Source organism: Fringilla coelebs (assembly GCF_963513975.1).
Source record: "Fringilla coelebs genome assembly, chromosome: 14".
Lineage (NCBI taxonomy): Eukaryota > Metazoa > Chordata > Aves > Passeriformes > Fringillidae > Fringilla > Fringilla coelebs.
This window is the reverse complement of record NC_140040.1, coordinates 13604725-13626311: the sequence shown is the minus strand read 5'-3', so window position 1 is coordinate 13626311 and position 21587 is coordinate 13604725. Positions and strand designations below refer to the sequence as shown.

The following is a 21587-nucleotide window of genomic DNA, read 5'->3' as shown; positions in this document are numbered from 1 at the left end:
ACCGAGTAGGTGAAAAATGTTCTGTGTCTTTTGTTTGTATTATGAAAATGTGAAGTAGGATGCATTTCCCTGCTTATTTATGCAGAACACACACTGACCTGCTGAAAGAGTGAACTGGGTGGTGCTTGGAAAAAAGCAGCATATTTAAATTGTACCTAGAATTCATATCATGTGTCAAAACATGTCCTCTCCCACAGGTCTCCTCTCATGTGCTAAAGCACTTAACAGAGGATGGAAGTATTTCTTCAAGATTCTTGAACACACAGTGCAAACTTGTGCTTGTGTCATGACAGACAGTATGTGTAAATCCCAGCATGAGAGAACTTGGCAAAGCAGACTGAAATGCTTTTTAGCTTGCACAGACTCATGTTCTTTCTTCATGTTTTTTTTTGGTTTTTGGGGTTTTTTTTTTAAGGAGTAAAATGAAGAATAGCCTCTCCAGTAGGTGCTGCGTGGGCATTCAGAACTGTGTCTCAGCTGATAAAAATACACAACAATTGTGGCAGAAATCGGTGCCCATCTTCTGCCATGAGAGTTCATCTGCTTTGGCTCAAGGCCAAAGATTTCCTCATTACACAATGTTTATGTGTGATAGCAACTCCACTGGATTAAATATGGATTTTACTGCATTTTGTAGCAGCAGCAGAGCTGTCAGTGAGGTTTAAGATATATCAGTCTGGCTTTTTTGGCAGGGACTTTATCAGTGTCAGTAGTATTCTGGATGTCAAAAAAGGGGTGGGAAGGAGGGAGTGGCACACTCTTTCCTACACTGAAATGCTTGTCACATTCCACAAAATTTCATAGTCTCACTTAGAAAACAATTTCCACTCCATTTCTTGTATGCTTCCTGAAAAAATTATTGCTTCAAATTTGACAGTAACTGATACTCTGCTGGATCCAGCAAACCCTCTCCAGCAGTATTTCCATCACTCTGCAGTGTTTCCATGACCAGCCTCATGACCCCAAAGCAAGTTCTCAAGAATTAGAATAAGGACTATCGAGGGCTGTAGCAAATGTAGCAAGATTGTATTTGTTGTAAGATGAATAATGGTGTCAATTCTTTCTCATTTTCTCTTTCATTTGGTGTATCAAAACTAAAATCTAGTAAGTGAGATTTCAAAGCTTTTTTTTCTTCAATGCATTCAAAATTTCTAAGTCAAGACAGAGCAACACCTACCCTGAAACCCTACAGTTATTTCAGCACTCCAATAGCTGGCTGGTGGATGAGTGTGTAAGAACTAGTGTAGACAAAGGGCTCCTGCTGCTATTTATCTGCAGAGGTCAAAGTCCAGGATTTATTTAAACTGCTGAATAAAACACTGCAGCTTACAGACACATACATTCTCTGGGGGAAAGAAAAGATTCTAAGTGCCAGTTCATTTTCCCTGCCTTTCTTTGCTACATGTACTCCAGAGATCTGCAAGGGAAAGGCATTTAGCCAGGACAGTATCTTTAGGAGAGGATTGCTGAGAGACAGTAAACTAAGAACAAGCTTGGAAACAAGGAACTTTGGAGTTTAACTTTACACATGTCAATGATGCACAACACAGCCTTGGTGGACATTCTTATCTGTTCAATATCTCAACCACTTCTAAATATTGGGAAAGTAAAAATCTATAGGAAGAATATAGGAATTAACACATGTCTATGCAATGGTCTGAAAATACACCCAATTTGTCCAAATATTTGTGCTTATTTTGTGCTGCAGAGTTGGAAATGAGTTTACAATATAACCAATATATCACTTCATTCACACATACCTGGGACTTAAAACAGCTCTAAAAGCACTCACTCTGGGCTGAGTCCTTCCTTACACTACAATGCTTGAATTACTGTATAAAAACTATTTTGAATGCTGCCATTAAATCTCCATTTCTCCAGATGGAATTATACATTGGTAATCCTACCCCAACTCAAAGTCCAAGTACCTTTTCTGCTATTCTTGTTTGCTAAAGATAGGTTGGAGAGAGAATTAAACCCAGGCAGTGCCCAGCCCTGAGCTACAAGTGAGCAGTGCTTTCCTGGTACAGCAGGACATGCTAATGACAGCCATCATAAACTTTGTATTTCTTTGCTTTGTGTGTCTTATTCTCAGCTTTATTATTAGTGAAAACTGTATTTAACATTTTGAAGAACGAAGACTGACAGACAAATAACATTTAAATATGAAGCATGCGCAAACTTGTCTGAATGTTTAACAAGGTCATTTTATTTCCACCATCACAAAAACAAACAGTTATACCATGTCAGAATATGCAGTAATTTTATCTGACAGCTAAGATTATGGTTTGGGTACGTAGGAACATTTATTGGCAACTCTGCCAGCTGGGTATGCTTGTGAACTGAGCATAGCTAAGAGAAATGAGAATGCATTTCTTTTGTGATAAGAAAGGCCCCTTTCAAAATGCTTCTTCCAATCAATGGATTTCTATACCCTGCATGTGTAATTCAGACCCACAGAGCAAAGCAGCCAATATGCACAATTGACTCCCTATATGTTCTTGAATGCTAATGTCAGTGCAACCAGCAAAGAGAGTTACACAAAAACGATTTTCTCCTTGTTTTCAGATTACCAGCAGAACTCAAGATAAGTAAACTGAGTTTCTGTTCCATTTTCCAAAACAGTTCTCCTTAAAACTGCAAAATGGAAAGCTTAGATATGAAACAAAGATGGCTCATTTCAATTGGAAGTAACAGCTTAATGGAAAAAAGGAAATGAAGAGCAACATGGGCAAGGTCAAGTGCCTTAGAGCTTAAATAAGAATAATGCCAATTTTTAAACTTCTGGTAAACACTGAATTAGTAGTAACACCTTTTGTGACAATTCAGTCTGTGTCACAAGTTATTAAACTGTAGAAAAATGTAAAAGAAAACCCCAATGTACAGGTCTGTAAAATATTAGGGAGTGTTAAATAAAATATTCTAGTAAATTAGCTTACCTTTTCTTGCCAATGTAATATGCCAATTATTGCCAGGATGAAAACGCAGACACCAATTAAGGCTATAGCTGTTAGCAGTACAATGTTACTTGGGGTCAAATACAGCTTGGCACTCCAGCTATACAAAAGAAGAAAATCCAAGGAAACATTAATACCCTTCATTAAGAAGCAGAAAACAGATTTTACTAACAAAGATGAAAAGAACCTGTTAGGGTAAGACAGGTGACAACCTGGTCTACAGAAATGAGCAGCTCTGTTTAGAGACTGAAGCTTAATGATGTTTACTTGGAAATACATGGCTTAATATAATTATTTTTGAGCAAGACCATGTCTAAGTACAGTTTCTGTTTAAATTCTCATGAATGCTACAGATATCCTCAGGGAATTAGTTTTTTCTCATTAGGAGATTTATCTCCTGCCCTTGCCTAGGACGAAGCAAAATGCATGAGGAAACCTTTCACAGGAATGCCTAGGGCCTGGGGACATGGAGCAGCAGGGGAAAATAACCCTGGAAGATTTTTCCACCACATGAGAAGCTCCTCTTGGACAGGCTCATGGGCCCAGTTCTCTTTGTCTGAAGTTTACCCAGGGACAACTGCAGTTCTAAACGTCAGCAGTTGATGATGGCTGAAGATTAACAAAACTGAACACTTTAGGGCTCCTGGAAGACATCTCTCAAATCATGTGAGGTCCTGAGGCCTGGGGAACCCCCTTTTTGTACTACAAGTTTCCTATCATGGGAAAGCTGTCAGCAGCAGGCTCTGTGTTGAGGTCTCTCAGGAAATCACATACCTATGTTAAATATATAAATTAAGAAGTTTTTATTATGAAATCAGATTTCTTCTGGGGATTCCATCCTCTGCTATTCTAAAATGCCCATAGACACACTTTATATGAAAGCAAAAATAGTTTAAGGATACTATAACAGAAATTGTTTTGCATAACACATACCTTTAAATACCTCAAGACTGTAACTAAATTTTCATCTGGCAGATGTTATTTCTGTGGTTGTTAATTAGCAACTCAAGCAGCACATCACTTCTCCACTGTTATTTGTTCTCTAGTAAAATTAACTGCTGAACTGATGTCAGAATCATTTCTGCATGATAAATGCAGCTGACCTCGCTGGTAGATCAAGCGGCAAAATGCAGCTGGAATATTTGACTAATGTTTTCTCTAATAGCAAAAAGAGAAACATGCTCTCTTTCTGGGAGAAACATTTTAATTGCAAAATGAATTCTATGTTCAAGCTCTCATGCAACCAACCCATTCACCTTTACTTAGAGGCAAACATTAATTCCTGTAGCAACAGCTACTGCATTCAGAAGGGCTGAAGCAAAGCTTTTCTATGGAACCAGACAGAAATTGCATGTTTGGTGAAACAAAAATGCTTAATTCAACCATTACCATGTTTATAATTTGTCACTGAGGATGTTGTTAAATCTAGCAAGTATGTTATTATTTACAGGAGTGGAGCTAGTAATACATTTTGATTGTTTGCCTGAGCCGGTAATAGGTTGCTTTTTTTTTAAATAGATTGTTTATGGGCACCATCTGAGAGGCTGTGTAAATACCTGAGCAGCGTTTTCAGCTCCAGCTCAGCACTGACCCCCTGCCCTTGTTCTTCAGTAACTTTCTATACAAATAACTTTTTCTAAACCTACACATAATGCCTAATTTACACTGTGTATTAATGTAATTTTGGGAAGTGCAAATCCAAATGATGACATTACCTTCGAGGAACATTATGAGGATAGGGAATGACTATAAGCTGGGAGTTTGGTATGATAGCTGTCCATTCTTGTTTTCTTATGGACTGAAAGAAAAACAAAGGCTGTGTCAATTCCTAGAAAACCAACATGCTTACAAGCAAAGAAATTCTCTGTTGAAACATACAAAAGGAGAAATAAAAACGTTTTGTGGATTTTAAAAAAACCTTTCAATGTAAGTGATTAATCTATTTATCTTTGTTGCCTGTTACCCTGAAAGCTCCAAAATGCTTTAAAACCCACCCCCCAAAAGTAAAAAGCAAAATAACTACTGCTGACATGAAACACAGCATCTGCTTTAAAAGTACAAAGCAACAACATAATAGGGCAAGAAGAAAAGAATTGATTCTACAAAGGAGGCAGGCAAAACAATTATACAAATCAGAATTTGGCCCATTTGAGTACCTCACTTTTCAAAGTAGTACCACCAGATCTTTAAAGACTGAAAATGGTGAGGACCCCACTTTTATGTTTCATGTGAAGATCAGAGAATCACAGCAAACTCCCCCCACCATGACAGTGCCCATGGTTTTATCACTGAGGCAGAAGGGATAACGTGAGCCCCAGCCCAGCCAGAGCTACTCTGTGAAAGCCCTGCAGCTACTGCAGTCCACAATAATTGGACCCTCAGATCTAATACCCATTTGCTCTACAAACAAGCACTGAATACCATTTATAGACAGTTTCAGTCATCTTTTGGTTTTATTTTTGCTTCAGAGCTTCAGAATTTATACACTCCTCAAAAAATTGGGCAAACTGGTTCTTTTGGGTAAGCCTTTCTGTAGGCAAACTTACTACTTTGACATTCTTACTTTGGAAAATAAAAAAGAAGTGTCCCAGCAGTATTTCCATCCAAAGTCTCTTAGGAAAGGTAGCACCATAAACAATTAGCTTGACAATCTGAAATGCCAACCAACCTTTTCTCCTAAGGGCCGAGGGATGCCCACGTACAAGTGGTCGAGGAAGTTGGCGCTGCGGCCCAAGCCCAGCACGTTGTAGGGCAGCTGGAGAGCGTAATGTGCTGACTGGCTGAGCTGGCCAGCTGCAAGGAAAGCAGAAAGGAAGCCCAAATAGGTATTTTAAGGGAAAAAAACCCCTCAATCAATCAATCAATCAATCAATCAATCAATCAATCAACCCCCAAACCAACCAACTTGCTACACAAGTACACATTCCCCAGTCAGTAATAAGAATGCTTAAAGATTTTCACCAATTGCATGATTATTTAACTCTTAAAGCTCAGTTCCACATTTCCAAACTACCTGTGAGTACTCACTTGGAGAAGAGCTTAAATAATTAACATATTTAGGTAAGACAATTCTTGTGAGTACCATTTCTATGTTAACTCAAATCTCCATTATTTATTACAAGCTGAGAAGAAATCAACTATCTGCATGTATTTCTATATGATTAGTACCAAGTTTCTTGCCCACTGGTTTACAAGATTAGACTCAACATGTGAAGGTTCACTTTAATTCTTGTCAGTGTTAAACTGTAATTATTACTGTCACAAAATTAGCTAAGTAAATTCTCAGGAACAAATTTTCAAAGAATAAATTAATTTAATGAAAACAGGATTGCAGTGGTTGCAAGTTAATAATAATAATAGTAGAAACTGTAGATGGAAAATAAGATTCCTGGTTTCTGAAAAGGCAGTGGGGAAACAGATAAGTGTTGCAGTTATCAACAAGTTCCCTGGTATCTCATTCCCAAAGTATTCAGGTATTCCATTTAAATAAAAAAATCTTCTAACAGTTTAATTTCTGGCCAACAGATTCAGGTCCTGTGTGGGTTCTTTGTTCTTTTAGCAAGTGAGCTGCTCCCACAGCAGGAACAGTATCAGCACCTCAGAAGCACCACAATGAATTCAGCCTTCACCAGATTAAACAGGAATGAGTGCAAGGGACACTTGACAGCCTCAAATGGGTTTCTGTGACCAACAGAAACAGCTTTTCACAAGGTTGTGATTTAGTCAGTATTTTTAGAGCGTCAGATTTCTCTCAGCTTTGATCCCTAATAGATTATGCCTGAAATTGGAAATTATAAGTTAAACAACAGAATGCAACAGAATGTGAATTAAAGAACAGGAATCCATATTTTGTCATGAATTTACAGCCTACTCCTTTTACCTCTGCACACTCCCATCCAAGGCTTGATTCAGGAGGCAGCACTTGACCTCAGCCCAGCAGCTGTGGGCCACACTGGTGATAAAACATTCTGCACAGTTGTGCTGAGCACAGGGGCAGGAAAAACTCACCACCACCACTTCTTTGGCAAAGCCAAATATCCTTTCAAGAGAAACCAAACCCACCCCCAGGGCATCCTGGAGATGCCAGTAAGTGCAAGCATTGGCCACAACACAGCAGCACTTCAGCAAGGGACAACAAAGACACCACTTCCAGTAGCAGCTCCTCAGCTCCTGTACGCTCCTCTGGGGACAAACTACTCCTGGTAGTGCAGGCTGGGGATTCTGAACCCCTGCTTATTGCAGTGATTACTTCATGGTTCTGTTTTTGTGAACCTCCCTTCCCCTACCAGCTCTTGAGGAAGCCACTTGCCTTATGCTGTCAGGCATGTTTTGAGATAGGCCTGTTTAATCAGGAGGTAAATATTCTGTATTATTGTGCATTTAGAATAATAACTATATTTTAAACAACAAGGTGTATGTCAACTGAGATCCGTAAAATCAGCTTGATTAAGTTATCTTTTTATTAAGCTAAAATGCTACTAGGAAAAGGAAACAATAATGGTCTTCCTAAAGATAATACACATTTTAGATTTATTTTTTTCCCCACATAGAACCATGTAATGAGCAAGCAGACGAGGAAATATTTAAGTTGAATTTGTACTGTCAGGCCTCTATTGTGAGGACAAGGTGTACTGTGCACATTGTTGGGTGGATTTCTCAATTACAGAAGATGTGGCACAAAGCACTGACTGAGCAGCTTTTCTCCTTAAGAACAGGGATTTTTCCAGGAAGTTGAGATTACACAGGATAGGACAGCATAGGGTTTGAGTCCTGAGTCTGTCCCTGCCTTGCCAGTGACTTCCCCAACATGAGCTTGGCTAAACTGCTCAATCTCCAGGTGTCAGTATCCAAATCTAAAATGGGAGTAATTGTCAAAGTGATTAATATCTGACACCTCCAGTTACCCACATACAGTAAGGAGCAAAGGTGGCTGTATTTAATTTGACTTGGTTATAGAAACAAACCAGATATGTTACCTGATCATGCTGCAACATAAAAAAAGATTTCCTTTTAGAATTTTTTCACTAATGCTGCATGCTGAAGGACTTTCTCCAAAAGAACAAGGTACTGCTGTAACATTGAAAAGCTTTTAGAATTACTTTTGAGTGAAATATTTAGGATCATGAGAAGACTGCAACTAAGATCTTGCTTTTTTCTTTCATCTTACAAATGAAATGAATGTCAACTAAATTAAAGAGAATAGAAGAAAATGTCATATACTGTGTGCAGTCAGCCTTAAAGAGGTTAGAGAGTCACATACTGCAGCTAGAATTTTTAAAGCTCTGAATAATTTCATGGCTACTAATGCTGGTTCTTATTCCTACTAAGATAAGGATAACAAAATCTTACGCTTCAGGATGTAAACAGATCATTTGCAAAGGTCAGAGAGGAATGTTTTCTTCTACACAGCAGGCAGAAATGTGCACCTACTTTTTTTTTTTATTTGCCTTTAAAATTGGGAGGTATTAGCTAAGCAGATGATAGCATGTAGAAGGTTCCAGTTTACTAAAGCTGACTAAGCACAGAAGAACTTTGAGACTCTTCCTTGCTTTCCTCAGCCTATATCTATCATAAATTCTGTTTGATGCTTACTGAAAAGTTCCACACAGAATTGCAACCAAGTAATTAAGAATGACAACTGCTCACCTGAGAAACATAAAAGCCCTGAACCAAGATGAAAAATAAAAAGAGAAATTACAGAGAGTACTGTCAACAGTTTATTGACATTATCTGAAGTTCCCAGTCACTGATAATTAATTCACTTATGAAAATATTTAAAATTTAATTAAATAGCAACCACAGCAATTTTCCCTCTTGTAAAACTACTGGAAACAACTTTCTACTTGTTTCAAGAAAATCTGAAAATAGTTTTACATCCTCAAGGAGGGAAGTGGGATTTGTTTCTTACATTCAAATTGTTCTTTAGGCTTTTGTAAGTCAGTATAGGCAAAATGGAGGAAGCGGCTGCTGCTTCACAGTTTGTTTTACTTCATCAGAAGCCTTTTCCTGATCATGTTACACATAATTTCTTTTTAATACTACTTTTAAGACTATTCAATACTATCTCTTTTGCCTTTAAACTTCTTGTTACAGAAATGCCATTTCAAAGCACGCAGATATCATGGGCTATGGTATTGGTATTAGTGGTGGTATATATGTTCTTGTTTTAAATCATAAATCATTAAGTTTATTGCTTCAAGAAACCTTGGGCAAAGTGAAATAGTAAAATCCTCAACATTTTAGAACACTGTTTTCTGTGGTTTCAGCCTATCGGAGATCAAATTTGTAAGAAAAAGCTAACAATGTTAGGCAGCCAAACCCCAGATGATTTTGCAGAGTTTGATATTCAGAAACCATTCTGGACCTTTTGGAATCAATCTCCTTACCTCTGAAGTCTGGCATATAAAATTGGAAGCAATTCGTATCATTAACCTTTCTAAAGTCTTGTCTGAAAACCAGAGCCATGTGTTGTCTGTGACAGATCCAGTACTTGTTCTTTTATACCTGAATTAAGTCATTTTCCTTCTGTTTCCATTATCCTGATGTAAACTCGCTGAAAGCTCAAGGGTAGCCTGTTCTCCCCTGAGCTGAACTGAAATGTCCTCAACAGCTTATTTCAGGCTGAAGAATTTAACTTTATGAGGGGAAAGTGGTTGCAGTTACGTGTAGGAGCAATGCCTTCTCTTGTTTAAACAGCACAGACAACACGTGGGACTGGATTTAGGAACAGCCTCACCAAACCTACAGAAATAGATGCACAATACTGATAGTGTTCAGTCAGTTTAGATAAACTTATTTCGTGAAATAACAGCAGAACATGCAAGATCACTACACAAAACTGAAAGACTAATGGAAAATCTGATTTCAAACATGTGGTTTCCTGAAGCATTCCTTATAATTATTTTTATTATGCTATTTTAAACAAAATATTATTTGCATTTCTTTAGCCAATCAAAAGCTATTCTTTGTAATTAAAAATTCAGTAATACTACTTAGGATTCCAAAAGTGTATCTTTTCATCTCAGACTTGCATGTAAACTCTGTCCCATCACCTACCCGAACACTGAGGTTAGCACATGAATGACTTTTTATATCGATTAGACAAACACATGCATCCTAGAAAAAGTGAAAATTAGTCCAAAACTGCCATGCAGAGGTTCCATGGATTGCTGCACAGCTGGGAGCAACACCCAGGCAACAGCTGGAACAGGACAGAGGCAGTTTGGGTGCAGGACAAGGTTTGGGTGCAGTCACAGTGACCAGGTGTCCCCTGCACAGCTGGAGCACTGCACTGACGCTTTCTCTGCTGCCATTACCAGCACTGGGCTGAAGTGCACTGAGTATCTCCCCTTTTTTTAAAGCTGGCAGCTCCTTTTATTTGAAAATATGCCAACCACTTGCTGCAAGAGAAAGGGAAAATATAACTGATGTAATGAAAAACCCACGGAATGTGCCTAAGAATTTACAAAGAAGCCTGCAGGAAAAAAACTAATCTAACAAAAACCCAACAACTTCAAACTTGGAAGCTTCATAGAAAGTTGGAGAAATTGAATTGCTTGGCTTCAGTTGAAAGCTTTACTTCAGTTCCTTTCATATTGCCTTTGGGGGGGGTCACTGGTTGGAAAAAGAAATGAAGAAATGTAGTGGTCAAAGAGTTCTTTTTCTGCTTAGAATATGCAATGGTAACTTCATTTTTCTAAGGGCTGGGAGTGCCTCCCTGTTTCCCCAGCTGGTTGCCTCTTTTTCTTAGTCTCCCTAATAGGAAATTCCAGATTAATGCAAAACACAGCTTCACCTCTCAACCTTTTCTGCAACAACTTGTTCTGGAGTACCAGCAATAACATGGGAAAGGGAATTCAAAGTGCACTCTCGGGACTTGGACACCGATGATTGCAGTGCTGCCAACACTTGGGACACCTCTGCAAGCCCAAACTCCAAACCTGATGCATTTTTATGAGAATATGTATTTTAATGGAAAATACCTTTATACCATAAAATTATAGAAGTAAAACTGGTAACTTGAAAAACCCCTCAAATAATCAAATAAAATTATCATATTGCTGATAGGGGGAAGCTGTTTCATTTGTAATGCCAAAATATCCAAGGTTTGGTAATATTGCAAGCAACATTACAAGTTCAAGTAAGCTTTCTAAACAAAAGAGACTTATACAGAAAAATATACTAGAAGACTACTCCTACCTATAGCAAACAGAAAAGCCCTCTCACTGAATGCAGCTATTCAATTATTAAATTATTCCAGCTTGTTCTATGAATACACTCCTCTTTCTGTGGAACTCAACACAATGAACCTTGCAGTGTCAAATGGCCATTGAAAATAAGCTTATATTGCTTTTTTTCTGGTACATATTGCAATGTTTATGTTTAAATTCACGACTATAATAGCTGCTAGACATTTGTGTTCACCTCACAATTCAATTTAGTTAAACAGCAGGAGAACTCAATGCAACAACAGGGAAGAGTAAGCAGATTTCAAAAAACCAGAAGGGCACGACTTCACAGCATGTGAAAGGTCATTCTGCCATGGAAGGTTTAAAACAAAACAAAGCAAAAGCAGCAAAATGAAAGAGCTCTGGAATGAGAGCTGCAGAGGCCATCAGTCCACACAGCTTCACTCATACAGATGCTTAAACAAATTATGACTTGATCCATATCAGCCATTCAGTGAAACTACTTTTATCATCTTCCTATGGATATGGAGCTTTAAGGAAACCTGAGATATTTACTGCCACCTTTTCCTGGCCCACAGAATAATGTTTGGTAGACACAAGCTGCAAATATGGGCCTATTTATTTCAAACTCTATCATATTTTTACTTCAGGAGAGAAAATTCAGATGTGCATAGCACAGGCTGAAACACAGAAGATATTCTCCCCAAAAAAGCCTGGAAATGTATATGTAGAGCTGAAAATCCTGGCTGACACTAACACTTAACTGTGGGATCCTTAAAAATAATAACTCCAAAAGAAAAGGGAGAAGGCAGGTTGCAGGACATGGATCAGAAAGCGTGACTTAAATTTGAGTTGGTGTACTTCTCCTGGATTTACACTGGACCTGGTCTGATCTCAAGCATGAAATTCCTTAAATATTTGAAGAAGTTGATTTTCCTCTCAGGAAGAGAAGGTCTGTGGAGATATTAACTGCAGATGTTAAGGCCCAGAACTTCTCCATTCTAATGCTCATGTTGGCAATTGCTACTCCTTGTAGCTAATTTAACAGTATTTCTTGTAAGACTACAAGTGGATTGAGAAATGTGAAAGTAAAAGCACAGAATACATGCTAATTATTATTCTGCTATCTTTTAACAACATACTGGAATGTTAATAGCAGACAGAACAATTCTAACAATGTTTTTAAGAAAACCCTCATAATTATGCAAATTTTCAGTAGTTAAGGCTTGGCAGATCAAAGAACCTTAAAATGAATTAGATAAGGACAGCCATATGGGCTTTTTTATTTTACTCTTTGCATGAATATTGCCTATATGAAAGATGCCATAACTCACAACTGAAGTCCTGCAGGATTTAGGGGATCAGAAGCAGAGTGGGGGCCATGGCTTTGAGTACTTTATGATGTACTTAAGCCCAGGGCTGGAGGGATAACTTAAGGTGATTGGTTGCAGTGGTCCAGCCAACAACTGTTCCCCCACAGAGTGCAGCCATAAAGGCAATAAATAACAGCAGCTGACTTTGGAGAGGGACATGAAAAGGAATGCTGAGTTTCCTTTTCACCAGAAAAAGAACTGTTTCACTCATGTTACTGCTTGGGAAAGAGATGAATTCTTTTAAAATTTTGATTAGCTCATTACTCCTTTCAGATAATTAAAAGCTTCAAGTATGGATGGTCCTGTAATATTACATAAGGAAGGCAGATCATTTGATGAAAATTAAATTAGCTTTAAAATAGCATATGGATGCTACACAAATAAAAGCTTAATGAGGAAAAGATGTTTTGTAGGTTTATACATGGCCCCAAAATGATGATGATATCATTTGATATATCAAATGATCTATCCTGATGATATCCTGATAGTCAAATAAAAGATGATTGTGATGTAATGGGTTGTTTTTCCAGACAACAGCCTGTATGGGCCAGTAATTCTAGTTAGAACATTTACTGAATCTTACACATAACATTTGCAAGAGAAGAAAATCTAGCTACAAATGTAATTTAACACCCTCAGAAAACATGACTTTCAAAAGTTCTTGCAGGAATTATACACACTCAAAAAAATCTATTAACTTATTAGTGTTGAGAAACTGATCAAAGACAGCATTAGAAAATTCCCTGTAGCAATGCTGCTGGGGTCATAAATACACTTGGAATTCATTACTGTTATTTCATAATGTCAGAACAGAAAAGGAAATTCATCATGCCTGGACTCTGTTAGGTTTTTATTATTGTAAATATGGTAGCTGTGAAGGGAATATAGTAGTATTAAATCACATTTGATTATTATTTCTTAGAGTAAATAGCAAAAACATTGCATTTCTAGAAGAACTGCCCCCCCCCACCCCAAACACAAATGAACAAAAATCCAACAAACCACAACCAACCAAACTCAGCAAACCCTAAAGAAAATGTTTAAGGAAAATGCATTTGCTTTTGTTCTTGGAAGAGAGAAACAGCAAAAAAATTAGGAAAATGATACATGGAATAGGTCCAAATTTTAAGCTAGTTTTATTCAATTTGTAAGATATACATTGTTCCATGACATGCAGTTTGAAAAATGTCTTTTTATTTAAGCATGTACAGAAATGCTGGAGTATGTTTTTGCAGCTATCTGGTTTTTATTTCAGGACATTTTCTTTCTCTTTAATTTCTCCCAGGCGGAATTAACAGTCCTGAGCACACTGCTCATGGTGAGAGCATTGCCAGTGATTCAGATTCACTCAGGACCTTAACATGTCAGCATTTTCCCCTCTAAATTATTGCTTTTATTTAAGTTAGTGTTATACAGAATATAATCTGCAACTACTGGAACAATTATTTTCAAATCTGAGTTTAATTTGAAATAAGACTGGAGTGACAGCTACAGATGACTGCACTTACTGATCACATTCAGCTTATGAGTTTGGGATTTTTGCCTAAGCAAGAAATTAGTCCATTATAGTCCTAAGACTACCAGTCATAAATGAGACTAATAAACCACTTTGTACAGTCTCCTGTGTTTTCTAGGAGTCACCAGTACACACTTAGGAAGGCAGCATAAACCCCAGGATATTCTAACATCAGGCACTGCCTGAAGCACAGCCTAATACATGATTCTCTCTTTTGCTGCTTTGTTCTTGGACTCCTGCAAACTGTGGCAGCTGCCCCATCTCAGGCCATTAAAGCTTTAGTTCCACTACAAGTTGCACCAAGCAGCCCTTCCCCTTCATTCTGACCCTGTTACCTGAGGGTTGATTCCCTGCAGTTCCTGCATTACCTGGAAGGGCACAGGCATTCCCTCTCCAGCTTCCTCAGGCTACTCAGCACTTGATTCTGTTAGCTGCCAGTGGTAGTGAACAACTCCAGACAAATACATCCTGTGTGTCCTGAATATTATCCTGATCCTTTGTCATCTGCCTACTAGGATTGTATTGAGGTATTTCAAGGCCACTGCTGTTTCTTAACACATAATTGCTTAGGAAGCAATTAGAAGCTTATGCTATTTCACAAACTGATGATATTTTACCCAACAATTTTTTGCTACAGCCAACTGTTCAAACCTAACTGGCACAGGACAAATGAAAAAATAATGCAATTGCAATGTTTGTAATAAAAATGCAATCTGTAAAGAAGGAAGAGAAAGTTGGGGGGTTTGGCATTGTAAACTGAAGGCACCATTGAAACCATTCCCATTCCCTCTGCCACCTTTCCAACTCCTTAGGTTGCTGAGGAGCACAAACACAGCCAGACTGTGCCCTGGGTGTTCCCACAGGGAGTTTCTCTTACCTGACCCATTTTTCAGATACCCATTTGCATCTACAGTGGTGTACATGATGTAAGGACCAGGCTGATTAACTCCAAAGGGCTACAGGGGATCAAAGAAAAAGGAAGGCAACATTTTAGGAACAGAAAAAGCTATAGTAATTAAACAGTAAACTGAAGAAAAATGTTTTTACATTAAGAATTAATTGTTTTATATGAAGAATTTATTTTTTATATTTTAACTTCAAAATCTTGCAACTGTTTTGGTCATAGCATTATGTGGAAATCAAATTTCAAAATCACAGTAACCAGGTGGCTAAGTAATATTTAGTTTCTCACGAAGAAAGCTATACTATTCAGTCCTCTGGCAAAAGGTTTAATGTTTCCTTGGAAGCTATAAGTAAAGTAAAACCCCCTAAAAATTCAAAGAAATAACTGCATGTTCTGAAAAAGCAGAACATTTGAGAGAATGCACTATCATGATGGTATTTCTGAATTGAAAAATACTACACAAATTTCCTTTTTTTAAATTATTATTTAGCAGTGGTTCATTTAATTAATGAAAGTGATTGAACAGCTACTTGTCAAGTATTGGTAAGTAAATTTTCTTGAGGAAGAAAATGTACTTAAACATCAAAGTACAGTCATGAGGAAAAATAAAACAAACACCCAAGGAAGTTGTGCATTACTGAGTGAAGAACCATAAGAAATGCACCTAAGTAAGAAAGGGTGGGAAGGGGGAGGATGAGAGACAACTGCAAGAACAGATTTTAAAGGAATTTTTCTTTCTTTTTTTTCCCCAGTGCTGAATTCAAGCTGATATTAGGACATCAGATCCAATAGAGAGCTTTCAAGTAAGTTACAGAAGGAACACTGAAAGAGATGATGATGTTTCACACCATGCTTCAAGAAGTAGTAAGTTTAAACCACGAGAGTAAGTGATAATGATGACAGATGAGATCAAAGCCTGAAAATAATAACTGCTTAGAATGAAAACTAAGGAGACCACAGAGGTGATGCCTATGCAGATCTATGAAATATGAGTGAATAAGGTGAAATTTAAATTTTTTTTTGGTGCCACATAGCCGTATTCTGACAAAATGTACCTTATGTTACTTTGTCAGAGAACTCCTATTACAATGGGAGCAATAGTGTTTCAGCAATCTCAATAATGAAATTTCCACCAACATCTGCTGTGAAGATTTGCTTTTTAAACCCTCAATTACTATCAAACCTCATTATTTTACAACAGAAATTAAACCCCATGTCTCAAAATAGGTTTGAAGCAAAGGTTAGCCCCATTTGAAGCAGTTTTTCTATTTTCAACTCAAAATTAAATGTGAAACTTTTGCAGAGCTAAAGTGCTACTGCTACCCCTGATTACTCTAAGCTCCTCTTTCAGGCCAACTTTCACTGTGAACATTGCTAAACAATTTGCTAATTGGCAGTTTGGTGGTTGAGTTGCAGGTCTCTGGAGACAAATAAAATAATCTAAACAGAAAACACCAAATGTGTATGGCTGTCTGCAGAATCATCAGAGCCCAGTGCACTTCCTTGGCTGTGCCCACTGCTGGAGTTGGGCCCAGAAGTGGCTGGATCTACCCCACAGTCAGTTTTGCCTGGACTTTCTAAGTGCCCACCAAGACTTGGCACAATTCCCAGTTTGGGCACCCAAGTTCCTCTGTCTCTGGTACATCCCAGCCCCCAGTGTGGGCTAACAAAGCTCCTGCACAACAACAATCAGTCCATTCCAGCTCGGAGCAGCAGCTGCCCAGAGTTAGGCTCTCACATAAGCAGAAGTTGGCCAGTCATGGTTTGGATTACACATTATTACAGTCAATAGCTCCTTTAATATGTTGAGAGTTTTTGGTATAATTAGACTTCAGCTGATTTGAGGCTAAATACCAAACAAGGCCACGGTCACACTTACTGTTACTTTCCGAGGACAGTCATTAGAACAGAGGCCGCTGAGAACTGCAAGAACAAAAAGTGAGCATGTTGTGTTTATGTTCACAAACCATCTTAGAAGCAACACCTTTGGAATCTCGTAAAGTCTAGTGATAGTGTCAGGTAGCCATTAAAACACAAAGAAAATAAATTATCTTCTTTGTGATTTATGGTAATGTAATCAGTTGGAAGCATACTTGGCAGAAATTCATCACTGTTTTACCCCACCTCACTGGTTAATCACCTTCAAAAGGACAGATTTCCCAGTTAGAACAATTCCAAATCAAAACATTTTTAAAACAGTGAACTATACATTTTACTCATTATTCTTCATTTCTAACAATTTAAAATACTGGCAGAGATTCAGCTTTACTGTTTTAACTGATAAAAGATAAAGGCTTTTCCTTCTATACAAAGCATCATTTTAGAACTTGGTTTAAAGCAATTCACAAAAGCTGTAACAAGCAAAAATCCCATTCCCAATTTAGTCTATTAATTCAAAAGCATTATAAGCAGGTGTATATAATGTTAATTAATATCTAAAGCCTGTAACACTTGTTCCAATTAATTGTTTAAAATTTACTAATTTGAAAAATCAGTTACATTCAGAAATCTCTGTTAAAAACCTAAATGAGGGACAGTGAAAGCCATCTGTTCTGTAAGCCAGGACATCCTGTCACACTGAGTATTAGAAGAAAACAACAAAACCAAAACCCACACACATAAAATAATCTAAGGTCCATTCTGATGCAAAATTTGGACTTCTAATGACAACAGTTTGGTTGAGCAGCAGGCCAGTAATGGCTATGGGCAGGGAGGAGGATGCACACCAGGTACTGAAGCCAGGGAAAAACATTACTGCTCCATGAATTATGGTATCACAAAGCAAGCATGGCAGACAGAAAATGAAGATTTGGACCAGATTTGAGGGTAGGTCATCCTAACCATCAGGAGTTTCTTAAAGCATTTTCTGTCTTCTTTAATGATCCATTGAGCTAGGGGTACAAAATGTTTAGGACCAGGGAAATACTGAAAGGTGCATGTAAGATGTTGACAGTCTGATTAGAAATCATTCCCTGCATGAGTCAGAAACGGCACTGCTCTAGTCAAGGAAGTTTTCTAATAATTTGCGTGTGAATATTAACAATTGTGAAGACTCCTAAGTTACTGTTCTTTGCTTGTGACTTCAAAATGTTGAAATTTCTATATACAGTAAGATGTAATATTTTATACAGTCCAAACCCCCCCAATATCTGAACAGTTAAGACAAATGTGCGTGGCAAAGCAGAATTTGAAGACTATATGCACCTATAGATAGACTTTTAACACTACAGCTTTAATTTTATCCATTAAACATAGGTGAGTATGGAAGTGGATCCAACTCTTCCCATTTTGATGCAAAAGGGCACACTGAAATTTGCTGTTCAGTTTCACTCCTGGAACAAATTACCTGGCCAAGTATATTTGACATCAGTTATAACGAGCAAAGCTGTTCATTGTCCATATGCCAAATAAGTGAACTCAATGCATTTATTGATACACTAAATCACACAAAGCACATTTTGTTAGAAATACTTTCCCCTGTATCACAGTAAAAATATATTTTTAGACACTCATTAATTCTATTTCCTAGGGTTTCTATGCAAAAACACTCACACCCTAAAAGGGTGCTAAAAAAAGGCTTGCCCCAGTTTTTAAGATAGATTTACACAGAGGGAATCAAAAAAGCATGTTGCAAATTACTCTCTTCCCCATTAAAATATCACACAATTATAGTTCTGGTATGGCTTTGTGAAGTGTAAGATTTTCCCAGAGGATTTTCTGCATGCTTTTGTGAATTACACTACAGATACATGGTATTATTTAAAAGAAGGCTTCCACCAACATGATAAATGATTAAACACTATCACGATGAGAACAAAGCTCAGGCTGTGGACAAAGTAATAATAGCATCAGCCCCCAGCAGTAGCTGCAGTTCTGTTCTCTTATGGTGTGCAGAATGTGTGCTTTAGAGGACTGGATGCATTTAAATAACATGAAGGCAAATACAATTTTTGAAGGTGAACCTCTAGTTGTTGCTAGTGAGCTTTGTCTCCATCCATAGGCTCCCATAGAGCCTCATTTTTCACTCATTCTCAAAAAATCAAGCAAGACAGACAAGAAATGAGCTCAAAGCTCAATGCCTTTGCAGTTGAAGAACACAGAAGGGCATGCAGTTTAAAAACCTAATTATGAATATTGTAATGTAAGTCAAGCCTTTGAAACCAGCTCTCATTAATTCACACACCCTGGCCATGTTCATGGCCACTCTGTGCTCTCAGGGTAAGGTGTGCTTTGTACCATGTGCGTTTGGGCTGAAACACAGAACTGACTCCCACAGGGATGCGACCCTCAGAACAGATCATGCAGTGTAAGCACAACACACCATGCCAGGAGTCCCTGAAATGAAACCAGCCCCTTTGGAAGGTGATTCTGCATCCTTCCCACATGACACACACACCTGAACTCCAGCAAAGCAGGCTTGCTATGGCACAGGTACAGAACATTCCCATAAGGTTTTCATATGCAAAGGCTCAAATATTCACATCCTTCTCAATATCCCATTTTGACTTCATTATGCATTGATAACTTACCAATAACTTTAACAAAATAGGCATCTGCTTCAAAGTTATTTTTCAAAGTATGGATAGCAAAGTCCTTGTTGGAGTAGCCTTTGCTTAGCACAATGATATCCAAGATTCCCTAGAGGAAAAAAAATCCCAAGTTTACATTAGAATGCTTATTTACTCCTGGGAAAAACTGCTGTGCAGCAAAGTTTACACCTTTTCTATTGATTTTAATATCTTTCAAACATTATGAATATAATGAAAATCAGTTTGGGATGGAGAAGGCCATCCACAGCTCAGCAGGAGAATCCAAGGCTGCCCAGGCAAGGTCTGTGCAGGGCCCAGAGATGGGCACAGCCACACCCAGAGCCTGTTACTGGGCTGAGGAGCAGCACTTACATCCTCATAGATGTCAAAGAAGGTGGCTACCACGGCGTCCTTGATCTGGTTGAGATCTGAGAGCTCCCAGAACACCCTGAACATGCGCCGCACGCTCTTGCAGCTCGCGTTGTTGCACGGGACATTTTCTAGTAAAAATGCTTGTTGATTGCTGTAAAACATACATATATAAAATACATAAACCAACTTGAGAGAAGTCTTAATTACAGAAACTTAAAAATATTGTAATTAAAAAGTTTACGTGCTCTGGAGTTAGATGTAATAAAAGCTCAGCCAGCAGCTACTGCGTGCTTGAAAAATCCCTAAGTACTTATGTGAACTTTACAGACAAAACTACAATCATTGTTGTGCCTGACTTATAACAATGAAAACATGAAATAAATGGATGCAAACCAACAGGAGTAACTTAACCATTCAGTCAAAGGACTGAACATATCCTTACTTTATTCTGAAAAAACTACAAATTAACTTATCGGCCATTTTTCTTAATCCCTTCCACAGTCTGTCAGCTTAAACATTATTTAAAACATATCCATGCTTTTTCATTATTGCATGACAGCTTCTTCCCATCCCAGTTCCATTAACACTTTTTCTTACACAGTGCATGTTTTAAGCAAATTTGAGATTAAACCAAACCTCTATTTGTAGGTTTTCCACGGTTTCAAGCAAAATACAAAACACAAAACCCAACCTGCTAAAGTGCAGTAAAAATAGGGCAATACAAACCAAGTTGGGCACTTGCTGACACGTAACACAAAGACAGGTGCTAAACTAAACAAGAAATGTAGAAACCAAGCAGAGTGCCAGGGCTAGTGTAGAAAAATCTCCCCTCTTAAGAGCATCCAATAGGTGCCTCTGGGTCAAGTGGGAGACACAAGGCTCCCACTCTCCCTGATAATGTACCAGTGCTTCTGGAACTGGGAAAATCTCACACTTTACCAACCCAAGTCCAACTCTTCAGGCAGGTTTGTATCCTGGGAGCCTGCTAAAATCCTTCATTGCCTCGGCAATGGGAACAGATGAAGTTTCCTCCTCTCCTTCTGGGGGCAGAGCCAGGAGCCAGAGCAGTGTTCTGTAAAGGCAGCTCAGCTGTCAGAGCCCAGGGCAACAGCCAGAACCACGTCCTCAGTGTGACCCTGAACACGCTGCTGGCTCTGTGGGGACAGGGAGGTGGCTCCTGTGTCTCAGCAGCATCCAGGATGCACAGGCACACACAGGCACTTCTCCTCAGGCAAATCACTGAATTAACTATGGCCAAAGGGAAATGAGGTCATCTGCAATATTTAAGGTGCTGCATTATCTGTATCTGAGAACTCATAATCACAGCTTGAAATTCTTAAGTGCTCACATTCATTTCATGCATTACCTAAGTACCATATCAGAATAGCCCACTCCAAGGTAAGGTGACAAGCTGAGCTAAGCAGCTTGTTTCAATTGCTCTTTTTCATCATCTCAACATAGCTTTTTAAAATTTGGACAAACTTTTACAAAGACTCTTTCATTTTAAGACTCAAAGACTCATTCAGATTTTTTTAAATTGTCAGAAATTACTTAGATGATAATTAAAAGATGAAAGACTCACGTTTGCATTATACTCTGCACACTACTCAAGTCTAAGCAAGAAGCCTTGAGAATGGAGAGATACACGTAGTTTATTAACTACAGGAAACTTTTTTATTTTCTTTCCTTACAACTGAGAAAAAAGAAAAACATTAATCAAAGTGGCACTGAGTATGGAAATGCCACT

At 38.2% G+C, this 21587-nt stretch overlaps 1 protein-coding gene across 1 annotated transcript in view; it reads right to left on the bottom strand.

Moving 5' to 3' along the window:
- Positions 1–21587, bottom strand: part of ITFG1 (integrin alpha FG-GAP repeat containing 1) — a 71641-nt gene that overhangs the window by 2532 nt on the left and 47522 nt on the right. Inside the window, exons 11-17 of the mRNA XM_084215297.1 lie at positions 19841–19991; positions 19469–19577; positions 16819–16862; positions 14913–14991; positions 5626–5750; positions 4673–4755; positions 2940–3057 (exon numbers count right to left, since the gene is read on the bottom strand). Coding sequence (XP_084071423.1) covers positions 2940–3057; positions 4673–4755; positions 5626–5750; positions 14913–14991; positions 16819–16862; positions 19469–19577; positions 19841–19991 — 709 coding nt within the window. The remainder of the gene's footprint in view (positions 1–2939; positions 3058–4672; positions 4756–5625; positions 5751–14912; positions 14992–16818; positions 16863–19468; positions 19578–19840; positions 19992–21587) is intronic.